This window comes from Brassica oleracea, chromosome C2 (genome assembly GCF_000695525.1).
Source record: "Brassica oleracea var. oleracea cultivar TO1000 chromosome C2, BOL, whole genome shotgun sequence".
NCBI lineage: Eukaryota > Viridiplantae > Streptophyta > Magnoliopsida > Brassicales > Brassicaceae > Brassica > Brassica oleracea.
The window spans coordinates 30,088,782-30,102,326 of NC_027749.1; the positions used below are offsets into that span (position 1 = coordinate 30,088,782).

The 13,545-nt window shown below is 38.9% G+C and overlaps 1 protein-coding gene and 1 pseudogene across 1 annotated transcript; one reads left to right on the forward strand and one right to left on the reverse strand.

Annotated features, from left to right (window-relative positions):
* Positions 1 to 309, forward strand: part of LOC106323983 — a 14,568-nt pseudogene extending 14,259 nt beyond the window's left edge.
* Positions 310 to 1,320: 1,011 nt separating this feature from the next.
* Positions 1,321 to 3,490, reverse strand: LOC106327534. The gene is made up of 2 exons (XM_013765696.1): positions 3,212 to 3,490; positions 1,321 to 2,613 (listed from the first exon to the last, which is right to left on the reverse strand). The coding sequence occupies exons 1-2, from the start codon at positions 3,438 to 3,440 to the stop codon at positions 1,514 to 1,516; spliced, it is 1,329 nt and encodes a 442-aa protein (XP_013621150.1). The 5' UTR covers positions 3,441 to 3,490; the 3' UTR covers positions 1,321 to 1,513.
* Positions 3,491 to 13,545: the final 10,055 nt, after the last annotated feature.

Genomic DNA, 13,545 nt, shown 5'->3' on the forward strand with positions numbered 1-13,545 from the left:
AAAAAAAAAAATTGATGGCATTTTCGTAAATTATATGAACTTGTGGGGTGAATAGGGCAAAACCAATTTTCAAAAAAAAAAAGGTTAGTTTTGTGTTTGACTTTAAGTTGTCAATTCTGCAAAAAGCCCGACAAAAAAACTCTATAAATACTCAAGAACAAGAAGATTATAGTTCAAGAAGACACGTAAACCTTGGGAGCCGTGTACTATGTTTGATGCGGATTTCATCTTCATATCCAGTGGCTTCAGCCGCAGCTTCTGCTGCCGAGATGAATACATCCAATTTCGAGAATTTTCCATTCTATGTAAACTTGTAAATTAGAAAGATAAACTAAGAATGGGCATTTGTTCAAAAAAAAAAAAACTAAGAATGGGCAATTCTCTAAAATAATCCTAAAATGGATTTTTCAAGAAAAGATTCCACAAAAAAAATGACCAAAAGATGTTTCATTAAAAAGTCGAAAGATTTTTATACCCTTATTATATATATAAATAATTATTTAAAAAATAATAATTATAGTTTTAGAATTGTACATTTCGAATTCGGCCTTTTTAAAAAAAAAATCGAATTTCTTTTTCAAAATATTTTTTCAAATTTTTGTTTGGAAACTCAAAAATTGGTTTTTAAATTATATAAAAAATTTTTATTTTAAGTTTTTACTTATTTAATTTTAAAAATCCTAAACCTACCTCCAAAATTCCACCCTTCAAATATAAACTCTAAGGGGGTGATTGGTTGAGACTGTAGAAGCTGTGCACAGCCTTTTTAATTTTTACATCTATTTTTTAAAGCAATCATGCTTTTATTTTAAAAACTGAATCTAAAGCCAAAACATTATAAAAGGAAATATGTTTGCTTTAGAAAGCAATTTCTCTAGAGATATTATACAGTGCTCTGAAAAATTTTTACAGCAAAATAAATTAAAGCTAAAGCTAAAAATCTTGAGCATAAATCTTAGAGAAAAAAATAGAAGCCACAACCTCTACCAATCACCCCCTAGATCAAAATTATTAACCATATATATGTCTATTTACTTATTTAATGAAACATTTTGATAATTTTGATTTTTGGAAACTGATTATATTTGTGATAAAAAAAATTTTAGTGCTAAGAATCTCTCTTTAACAAAATATTGTTTGCAGAAAAAAAACATTGAAGCTCCTTTCTTCATTTAACAATGAAAAAGAAAGAAGAGTGGATTCAAAAAAGATCGATAGCAAATTAATTTGTTTGATCAAAAAAGAAAGAGAGTGGATCACGTAAATAGTATTAGTGGACAGAAAATGATAAGAACAGCAAATTGAGTAGTAATAAATCACAAACATACTTCATTATTTATAAATGATAGGATTTGTATTGGGTTTCATTGTTCATCGTAGCTTGTAATACACGATTGACAAAATTACACCAAAAAAAAGAAATTTTAAATAAAGTAGAAAAAATGTAATACACAGTTCACACATAGACGCGCCTTCAAGGACAATGATTATTTTCTCATTTCTCTTCAACCCGTTAAGAAGCGCGACCCGGATCAGAATCCGTTTCGGTTCTGTATTGTCCTTCCATACCAGGAACAACCATGCCAGGGTGATTGTGATACATCTGAACCGGACCTGGTGTTTTCATATCATAATAAGCCGGCCGGTTAACTCCATCAACTGCCATCATAACCGGCCTAGCAGTTCCACCATATACTTGACCCAGACCAGGACCAGGAATCCGATGAGTCTGAGGTTGGTGATGGTATCCCATAGGCAAATGATGGTATTGTGGAACATACTGACCCGGCATTTGAACGGGTTGAACCATATGATTACCCTGCTGAACCATATGGTTGACTTGTTGAATCATATGATTGCCCGGTTGAACCATATGATTCCCCGGTTGAACCGAACTAGGAACATAATAAACCGGTTGCTGGTAATGAACCTGTGGGCCAGGGGAATATTGCCACTGTGGGTTAACCGGAAGATTACTCTGTTGAATAACTTGCTCCGGTTGAGGATCAGATTTTGGAGTCGAAACCGGTTCTGGACTATCCGGTTTAGTTTGAACTGGTTGAAGTTCCGGTGTAGATGACCGCATCACAGGAGCCGAAGAGGTCGAACCATACGGCGAAGGAACATCGCGGCGAGGCGAGCCAGGATCCGAAAGCGTCGAGACTTCTCGTCGGATCTTAGCCCTCGGATCACGATCACGGAGCTCGTGCGGCGGCGCGGTCTCGTCGAAAGTATCCAACCCGAAGAGGTAATCAGGAACTTCGGAGACGATCGAGGAGACTTCAGATCTGACGCGCTCGAAACCTTTGCCAGAACCACCGTTGGATACGGCGGAGGAGCCGAGATTGAGAGCGTCGAGGAACCATTGCTCTCGATTGACGGAGCTATCGAGGAGAGAGCTGATACTGCTTGCTCGACTATCGTTATCATCTTCTCCGGCGATGTTATTGGTGAAGAGGAAGAGACGGAGACGAGAGGATCGGGGATTTTGATTCTGTGCGACGCGGTCGTATTCGTCCATCATGTTCTCTACATCCTCGTCCGTTGATACCGAGATCAACGCGTCAAGATCTTCGTTTGGTAGCTGGTACTTCACGCTGATGTTGCTTTTACCTTATCCAAATATTCCAACGCAACAATCACAATGATAATAAAAATTCTTTTTTATAAAAATAACAATAATTATTATTACCAATCAAATACTCTTTTTTATATAAATTGAATACTTTCCCGCAAAATTCCAAAGCTTTCTCACCAATGCATATCTGCCCAGTTTCCAACAATTAATTTCAAACTAAAAGCTGTAAAATACTACAACCAATAATTCACGCATATCATAGTTGACAGAAACTCAAACATCCCTAGTCGATTTTTGAGATCATGCATCAATCCCTTTACAAGAAACCGAAATCTCACAATATGAACTATTTATAAACTTATAATTCTGGTTATATTTTTTATCATAAGTTGAATACTTTCCCGCAAAAGCTTTGTGACCAATAATTATCTGCCAAATTTCCAACAGTTTATTGCAAAAATATTAGTAAAAGCTGCAAAAAACATTTAAAATAAACCAATAATTCCCTAATCGATTTACTTGTTCATGATGTCAAGTCGTTTTCCAGAAAACGAACTCTGTTATTACATAACTATGTTTGTTATAACTTATAATTATTTATGGATATAAGTCGAAGGAATATGATTTTCTTACCGGAGAGTTTAGCAAGTTTGTTGAGTAGAGAGGCAAAACTAGTGTTACGGTGAACGGCGATCATACGATTGTCGCCGCCGACGTAGCTGAGTTGATTATCGGGTGGACGAGGCAAGATCCTTCCTCCAAAAGTGCACATGAACCGTACACGTGGCTGATTATCATACTCCGATCTCGGCGATGATGCCATTGAGTCGTTGTCCATCTCCGGCTGAAGGGTGGAAGCCATTTTTTTCTCTTCTCTTGCTGAGGATTTTTGTGATTTTGTTTTTGATTCGATACAGCGAGCATATAATTATTAAAGGTGAATGTTTGGGAAGAGTATAGGTTAGAGAGACGGGACTGTCATGGACCGCATTATCACAGCCATAGTATTTGAGGTTTTTGTAAAATCAGGTTACAAAGAACTAAAATATTAAACCTTGTAAGGGCAACCCCGTTAATGGGATCTAAACAAGTATCTAACAGCTAAAACAGTGAAAAAAGTTGAAAAAAGAGGAGAGAGACAAAGAAATGACTCTGATTTTAGAACCTCGACAAAAAAAACCAACATACTTTTTGCCTATGTGTTGCTTTATGATTAGCTACTAGGACTGTTCAATATGGCAAAACCGAACCGTACCGAACCGAACCAAACCGAAATAGATAATATGGTTTGGAGTTGGTATATACCATACAAACCGAATGGATATGATTTAAAAAAACCCGTAGGATTTGGATATGGTTCGGTATATAACCGATAAAACCAAATAAACCGAATAAAACTGATCAAAAAATAGAAACATGTAAATATGTATATATTTTATAACAACGTATGAAAATCATAAGTTAATTTTTTTGCTAATAACTATTACCATATTTTTTACAGTAATAAAATAGTCCTGATTTGTAAAACACTTGAACTATAATTAAATAACAATTCATCGCAAACATGCTTCTTATTTTCTTAGTCTTCTTTTGATCTTTTTGCTTTAATTTAACATTGACTAAATTGAAATAAAGATTATAAATTTGATGATAACAATTAGTGGAAATTCTTCACAATTTTTTTTATCTATAAACGAATAGAGTTTCGTGTTTAATAGAAGAAACATGACTTTGATGAACGCTAACTATGAAAAAATATAATAACTTATATTTTGTGCTTCGTGCTTCTGTTTTATTTTTTGTTTTTTATTTTTATTATCAAAAATTTGAGCTTTGATTTTAATTATAGATTTGATTATTTTATTAGATGATAGAAACATTTTTTATTTTTGTTCTTTTATTTAAACTTATAATATTTTTTAATAAATGAATGTATTGACAACAAGACTCTAAAATTCATATAATATGATCCCAAAATAAAAAAAATATGTTTTTGGTTAAAACCGAATAAACCGAAAACCGACGGTATATAAACCGAACCGAACCGAAGTAAATATGGATTTAGAATGATAGTTATATTTTACTAACCGAAATACCGAAAAACCGAACCGAAACCGAACCGATATCCGGATTGAACACCCCTATTAGCTACATCATTATTTGTGATTTAAAATTAATTATTAACTAAATTAAATTCAATTAGAAACCCACGTGCACATACTCACCAGTAGAACTGCTCTAAGCTCTAAGTTGCGGAGGTTAATTACAAAATACTACTCCATGCATGCGGGCATAAACATTTTATATTTACACATGGGTGATATATCATAAAATGATTCGCAATACCGTGCGAGTGATTGGACTGGAATAGTGAAAAGATGGGTGACTTATTGGGAAGTGATTCGCGATACCGTTAGACCAAACAAGGAGAAATGTCATGTGGTGATTTCATGTTAGTAAACAAAACTTTCAACTCTACGAAAAATTAACATACCATCCGTCATATGGAATAGGCCCACGGACGGTCAAAACCCTAGATGATAGGCGATAACGATGGCGATTCTGGTTCCAAGAACGACGGTGAACCTGGACCCAAAAAAGACGACGGCGACGTCTCTTTCTCTGATGATGGCATGGGTATTGTGAAAGTGATGTTCGTTGAGGGGGAACGTAAGGAAGCGGAGGATCTGGGCTCTCCTGGCCGTTCTTTGGGAGCGATTGGGGAGGAGCGCGTCTCCTACTCTTCAGCCCTTGTGGAGGGCTCTACGGCGGTTGATCACAGCCCCGAGTTTGTGGTAAAGGATGGAGTCGCAGAGGTTGCGATACGGAGGAAGTGTTTGAAGATGTGGAGCCTTTGTGGAGGAGCTTTGTTGTCGGTTACTTTATGAATGATGCCCCTCATATTGGCTCTATTCACGCCACTGTGAACAGAATCTGGAACTCTCTTGGGAAGAAGACCAAGATTGATGTTCAGTTCATTAGAAAAACGACTGTTTTTTTCAAAATTGAAGATGCTGTGACACGGAACAAGGTATTAAATAGGAAATTCTGGCATATTTCAGAGGTCCCTCTAATGTTGGGAGAATGGACTCCAGAGACTGTCGCTTTCCTCCTGATCTCTTTGCTATGCCTTTGTGGGTTGATTTATTGAATGTTCTAGGGTATTTCTACTCAAGGAAGGGCTTGAAATTCCTGGCCAGAACTTCAGGTATATTTATTAAGCTTCATCCTAGCACGGAGCGGTGCATAAGAATGGATGTTGCTAGAGTTTTGGTGGAAGTTGACCTGACTAAACCGCTCCCCAACCTGATCACGTTTCAGAACCGGGAGGGTGTCCCTGTCTCTGTCTCCATCAACTACCCTTGGCTGCTTCCAAAATGTCACTCTTGCTCTCGCTGGGGGCACCGTGGAAATGACTGTCAATCAGTGAAACCGGAAGTTCGAGTTACCCCGGAAGACAGTGCAAGAGTGGGTGAGAACGACATTGTAGAGCTGGAAGGATTCTCCTCTAAGGAAGAAATTGGAAAGCTAGTAAGGAGATTGTAACAAACCTAATAAAGGAGCTTGAATCCATGACTGAGAAGGAGAGCTTGACGGGTAGCAAACCTTTTAATCTGAGTGTGGTTGTGGAGAAATCAACTGATAAGGAAGAGTGGGCTTACGTGGGTACTAGTAAGGGTCAGCAGACTTCTCCCATCAAAAAGGCTGAAAGTTGTAGATCGCCCAACGGTTTCCAAGTCCTTCAGGATCTGAGGGAGGAGGGTGAGATTGATGGTGAAGATGAAGATATTGTGGAGGAAAATCTGGAGAATGTTGTAACAAAGGAAGATATAGCGAAGGTTGTGGAAGTAGACGATGGTGGAGGTGCTGATGAGGATGGTCTTGTAGTGAAGGATCTCCAGTCTGCAGACGCGAGCGCTGATCTTACTGGTGACACAAAGGTGTCAATTCAACGGCAACGCTCCTCCAGTCGTGGGAGGGGTAGGGGTTCAAAGAAACACATTGTCAACTCCAGAGACCTAGTTCAAGTCATTACGCAGCAAAATAAGGTAAACCAGACAAGCAAGAAAGCTTCCTCTAGGAAGCACTGATGTCGTCGGTTTTTGCTTGGAACATGCGTGGATTCAATAAGCCACACAAACAAAAGGCGTTTCGATATTGGGTTAAAGCTGCTAAACTGTTATTTGGGTGTTTACTTGAGACAAGAGTTAGGGAGGGAAACTTTCAGAAGGTGTTTGATGCTACTTTTCCAGGATGGAGGTGTGTTCACAACTACTCGAGGCACCAGCTGGGTCGTCTCTGGGCTTACTACTTGGATGAGGTTGAGGTATTTACAGTATCTAACAGCTCGCAAATGATCACGTTGTGGGTGAAATATAAGGCGACTGGAGATACCTTTCTTTGTTCGTTTGTTTATGCTTTCAACTATGCTAGTGAGCGCAGAGAACTGTGGTGTGAAATAGAAGCGATTGGGAGGTCAGTAGGGCAGAACCCATGGATCATTCAGGGGGGATTTCAACGTTGCATTGTCAACACAGGAACACTCATGCTACTCAGGTACCAGAATGGACATCAATGCGATAAGGGATTTCCAAGATGTGGTTCAGTCGTGTGACATGATGGACATTGCTCAAGTTGGTCCCTCTTTCACATGGACAAACTGTCAGGAGGAAATCCCCATAAGTAAGAAGCTGGATCGTGTTATGGCCAATAGTTGTTGGATAAGTGCTTTTCCCCAATCTTTTGCTACTTTCGAGTCGGGAGGAGTCTCCGACCACCTACGTATGCACATTCAGCTCTGTGACATCCCCTTGAGCAACATGAAGCCTTTTAAATTCTTCACCCATGTCACCAACCATCCTCGGTTTCTTGAAGTGGTGGCAAGGGTCTGGAATGAGACACTTTCCACTCTCGCTCTGCCATAGGAAAATTCCAGGAGAAATTGAAGGCTCTAAAAGTTGAGATGAGGAGTCTGAACCGTGATATGTAAGGAGATCTTCCTGGTCGGGTCAGACAGGCCTATGAGCAGTCATGTACTAGGCAAACATAGGCTATGCAGAACCCGCAAACGTCCACCTTTGAGGCTGCGTCGGATGCTTGGGAGTATTGGCACCATATATCAGGCATTGAGGAGCAGTTTTTCTATCAGAAATCTAGAGTTTAATGGTTAGGGCTTAGCGATAGAAACTCTTGTTTTTTCCACAAAGTCACTCAAAGTCGGAATGTCAGGAACACTATTAGGCGCATTGTCACGGGAGATGGCAGAATACTCACGAGTCCCTCTGATATAAAGCGTGCAGCAGTAGATCATTTTGAAGTTTTTTGAACGGTACTCAGCAAGCAGAAGTGAGATTACCTCAAGAAGAACTTAGGGAAATAATTGATTATCGATTCTCGGATGCAAATGCTTCTGTTCTTCAGGCTCCAGTGCAAGCTGAGGAATTCAAGGAGGTGTTGTTCTCTACGCCAGCTAAGGCTCCTGGTCCGGATGGGTACCCCATGGAATTCTATAAAGCCGCCTGGTCAGTTTTGACGAAGGATTTTGTCAATGCTGTACAATCTTTCTTCATCTACGGGTCATGCCACACAGCATCAATGCCACGATTCTATCTTTGGTTCCTAAGACTACTGATGCAGAGAAGATGTCCGACTTCAGACCTATAGCCTATTGCAACGTTATCTACAAGATAGTGTCAAAGTTTATAGCTCGAAGGTTGAAGGCTACGTTACCGGAAGCCATAGAACTCATTCAGTGTGCTTTTGTTGAGGGGAGATTGCTCCTGGAAAATGTTCTATTGGCTACTGAACTAGTCAAAGACTATCACAAAGGGTCTGTCACATCTCGTCATGCCATCAAGTTGGATATCTCTAAAGCTTTTGATACTGTAAGCTGGTCTTTCATTGAGGATACCCTGCGAGCAATGAACTACCTGGATCTCTTCTTTACTTGGATAATGAGGTGCATAGATACTGCTGCTTTCTCCGTATCTGTCAATGGGGGAACTTGAGGGATTTTTTACGAGTCGTAGGGGCATACGGCAAGGTTGTTCCCTCTCTCTGTATATCTACGTTATAGTCAGCAATGTCCTCTCCAAGCTTCTGAATAAGGCGACTGTTGAAGGACGAATAGGCTATCACCCACACTGCAAAGAGTTAAGTCTCTTACACCTGAGTTTTGCCGACGACATAGTGGTATTCACAGACGGTTCGCCAGCTTCACTTTGAGCACTTTGTCTGTATTTGATCAGTTTGCAAGAATGTATGGGCTTCATATAAATGTTGCGAAATTGACTACCTTCACTGCAGGTAAGGGAAACAAGCCCTGGAGAATGAAGCAGTGACTGAGGGTCTTTCCATCTTTGCTTTTCCTATTAGATACCTTGGCCTTCCTCTCACTACGAAGAAAATGACCAAGCAAGACTATGAGCCTCTTCTCACCAAAGTTAGTAATCGCTTTCTCTCCTGGACCAGTAAGGCCTTATCTTATGCTGGTAGACTACAACTTATTAAATCTGTGATTGCTAGTATGAAATTTTTTTGGTGTGCCGCATTTTTCCTTCCCCAAACCTGCATTGATGAGATAGAGAGCATGTGTTCAGCGTTTCTTTGGAGTGGCTCCCCAAACAACACGTCTATGTCTAATGTTGCGTGGGATGAAGTGTGTCGTCCTTATGATGAAGGAGGTCTTGGCCTGAGGCATGTGCTTGATGTGGGTAAAGTGTTTATTTTAAAACTCATATGGCGGCTTGAATCTCAAGTTTCGTCATTGTGGAGTGCATGGGTTTCACAATACTTGTTGCGTGGAGAAACGTTGTGGGATGTGAAAGACATAGGTTTTGGCTCTTGGGTGTGGAGGAAATTGCTGAAGTTTCAAATTCTAGCGAGGGAGTTCATTCGTATTGACATCAAAAGTGGGCAAAGAGTGAGGTTTTGGACAGATATATGGCATCCAAAAGGGCGTCTAATAGACATTACAAGGGAGATTGGCACTCAGAAATTGGGCATACTGCGGAATGCAAAAATATGTGAGGTTCATATTGATGGCTTCTGGCAGATACGGCGCTGCAGAGACCGTCGTATTCAAGTGCTGATGCAGGAGGTTTGTGATTTCCCCATCTCAATTTATGTAGATGTCATGAACGGAGTTCTGTGGAGGAAGGGACCTGATGATTATGGGGACAGGTTCTTATCAAATGCAACTTGACAACAGATAAAGCAGCATAGACAAAAGATTCAATGGACTAAACTGATTTGGTTCTCGCAAGGTGTTCCAAGATTTGCTTTCATTTCATGGCTTGCTTTCCGGGACATGCTAGCTACTGGTCACCGGACCAGACTTTGGGGACAATCGCAGGGCTGCTTATTTTACGGCAAGCCTGAGGAGACACGCGACCATCTCTTTTTTTCTTGTCCATACACCTTCACGCTATGGCTGCAGGTCGTAGGGACATTGCTTGGTGCCGAGCCTGACCTAGATTGGGAGACAACAGTCACACAGCTCACCGGGAATTTTGACCGCCTTACATATATTCTACTACGGTTAGTGCTACAGGTATCTATCTACCTTATATGGAGGGAGAGGAACGATCGAAAACACAACAGCAGAATCAAACCGGTGGACCAACTGGCTCGCCTTATTGACAAGACTGTTAGAAACCGTATCACCTCTAGGTAGTATTTCTTGAAGCCAAAGTTGCAGGGCCTCATGGCAAGATGGTTTGAAGCTCACATGTCCTAAACTAGCTCTAGAATAGCAAATAGCAAATTTTAATACGGATTCTAAAAGGCTACTCTTTGTACATATATTCTTTCAAAGTTGATCAATAAATTAAATATTTCATCAAAAAAGAAATAGGCCCACGGACCGAGTGAGCGGACGTGGAAGGTTCATTAGCCGTTAGCGGTCGGGGCGTTATAAGTTTTTACCATAAAAATAAATTAAGATCCTTAAAACATCATGAAAGACTTAATCCCTCAATTAGGAAAAGTGTATACTGATAACGTGGTAAATGTGTGCAATATATATTGTGAAGCAAAGACCAAAAGTTAGGTGTGAACCGAGAAAACAAACAAACAAATAAACTAGTTTTTTGGCGAGTGAAGAAAAAACATATTGTAACGACCCGGATTTCTATTACCGGTTTGGTTTCTAAGTTCACTGAAATCAATCAAACCAACTCATCTCAATTTCTCTATTTGGTTTAACCAAACCGTGGGCTTATATATTTTTTAACCATAATCATCTCGCAGTTCCCAATACCTAAATCATGAACCGTCATTAGTCTTCGCCACTATTCTTTTGTGCACGTCCCTCCACCTCCATTGGGCTTTCTCCTTCACGCACTTGCTATCGTTGGTGTCGGCGAGGCGAGTTACCTTGCGCCATCATTAGGAGCTGGATCCTTTCACCGTTCATGCCGCTGTCGTTAGCCGGAGCCACCGCCGCAACATTGTCTACCACTGATATGTGCCGGCATGAGCCACGAGCCACCACCGGAGAGCCATGTCCTCGTCAATGGAGTAATCGCAAGCCATCATTGTCGATATCCGAGCAAGCGAGATCATTATCACTCTTTCTTGTGTACCAATCTTATTCTCCTCCACCTTTGATTGATCGCTAGTCATTAGCTTCAGTCTTGTCTTCCCGTTGACGTCGTCATAGCCATGTCATCAATGCCATCACGCGCTTCATGTTTGTGTCCGTTTCATCTCGTGTTGCAACTCTTATATGATGACGTGATCCATGACAGAACGTACACCATAAGGTTTAAGTATTTCTTCCTTGTTTCTTGTGTTACAAGCAACATTTTAGTATGTAATCCAAAACGTGGCTTACATGGGCATAATGAATTCTTTCAACCTAGATTTTGAGTTCACGTCCATCACGTAAAAAGAAGGGATAAGAAGTGGTAATGGAACATGTCTCAGTCAACGCCATCAATGTTATGAAGAAATATTATAAAGTTTTATTAGCCGAGACATCTCTTCCGATCCATCACCTCTAAGCTTGCCCAAGGTGAGGGACTATTCGGAACTTTTAGTACGCGGTTTAGGATTTCAAATAATTATAATTTATTTCTAATATGTTCCGTTAGTGTGAAATTGAGTCTGTCATTGCTTGTTTAGTTTTTAGGTTATTTGTTTAAACCGGAACTAGGGTGTTAGATGGTTCAACAGTGCTTGTTCATTTATAACTGATAATATATACATATATAGTGCATTAAGGTGATTAGGACGTTAGCCGACCATGGAGACGTAATTCTGTGTGTCGGCCGGAGACCGGTAGATTTTGTGTGGAGATGATGCGGCACAGCGATCGACCTGTTGTGCCGAGGCTTAGGGTTGATAAATCGTCTTTGGGCGGTGATACCAATCACTTTTTCTGCGGAGGTTTTGGTCCGTGAGTGGGTAGCGGGTGTGTATCTCGCTAGGTGCATTGTTTTTTTTATAGATATTTTAGGTACTATGTTTGTCACATGTTAGGATTAAATTATATTTATTCGGAGTGCTATGTCCGGGTCCATAAATTTCTAGGTTTAGCATCTCAGACCTCACTGAGTGACTCCCCTGTTATTCACTTATCTTTCTTCCTCATTTCAAGTGAGACATACGAGTATATGATATTTTGATGGATTGGTGCTACTAGGTTTTATATTCGGATTTTTATTTGGGATTATGGTGAGTGGAGTTGTGTATAAGGACTATTGTGTTATGAGATATTGTTGGTGGCACGCTGTTTTTCGCATAGTAGATGACGGGTGTCACACATATCACAACTGTTGTTTTTGCGTAATAGTTCAAAAAAAAAACTAACTGTCGTGTTTGCGTAGGCTAAGTTAATCGAGTCCCTGAAAACTAATAATGGCCGTGATTCTATTTACTTTTCTATTTCTATATGACAGACGCATCTCAGCCTTCAAATAGCTATCCGCCAGAAAACAAGATGCTCCATAATCATTAACAATACTAATGATACAAGCATTGACTAACAACCTAGCTAATACATGTGTATATATATAGTTATAACTTTAACAACTTCAAGATAACATATAATAATTGTACGATTTGATAAATAATCTGTATTATCCATATCAAATTTCAAACAAAGTTTTTGGCAAAAAAAAAGAACAAAATTCAAACAGAGTTCATGTCTTCCTTACGTCGGGATAAAAAAAAAGTGAAACAAAATTCGTATCAAATGACATCGAGCTGAGTTGGCTAATACGACGGGTGACAAATTTTATTAGCAGTTTAGCACTAGTCATTAGTTCTATGATATTTAATTTTATGTCGCTATAGGTTTAACTTTGGATGACATTTTAAAAATTATTAGGACTTTGGATGACGTTTAGTTCAAAAAATAATACTAACGAAAAGAACAAATTGACTAAGGAAAAGGTGATGTTCTTTTTTTCTCAAAAAAAAAGAGCAAATTAGCTCAATATACTAAACAAAGTGGGATACTATAGAATGGGATAAAAATGGTAATGATGGGGGAAAGAAATTGGGGAGAAATAAGGTATGGAGGGCATATAGGATAAATGTTGTGTGTATAGGATGCAATTTCTCAAAAAAAAAAAAATTGATGTTCTTCATGTTGTTTTTTCTTTCTTTTTATAATATATTAGATCTCGATCCGCGCAACGACGCGAATTTTTGTTTTCAATTCTAAATTGGTATATATTATAATATATATGTGTCTATCAATTTTTTAGATATAATAAGTTTACGGTATATTTTTTTCATTGAATAGATTGTTTTAAACTTTCACATGTATTTGTATATTCTTCTATATATATATTTTCGGATTATTATTTTATTATTAAAATAGTAACTATATATATAAAAATTAGTAAAATATTGTTTTATTGTCATATTCAAAAATATTGTAACATTTCAAAAATTTAGAATTTTTTTTAAAAAATTAAACTTTTCGCTTCACAGATTTATATTATCGAGTAAATAAT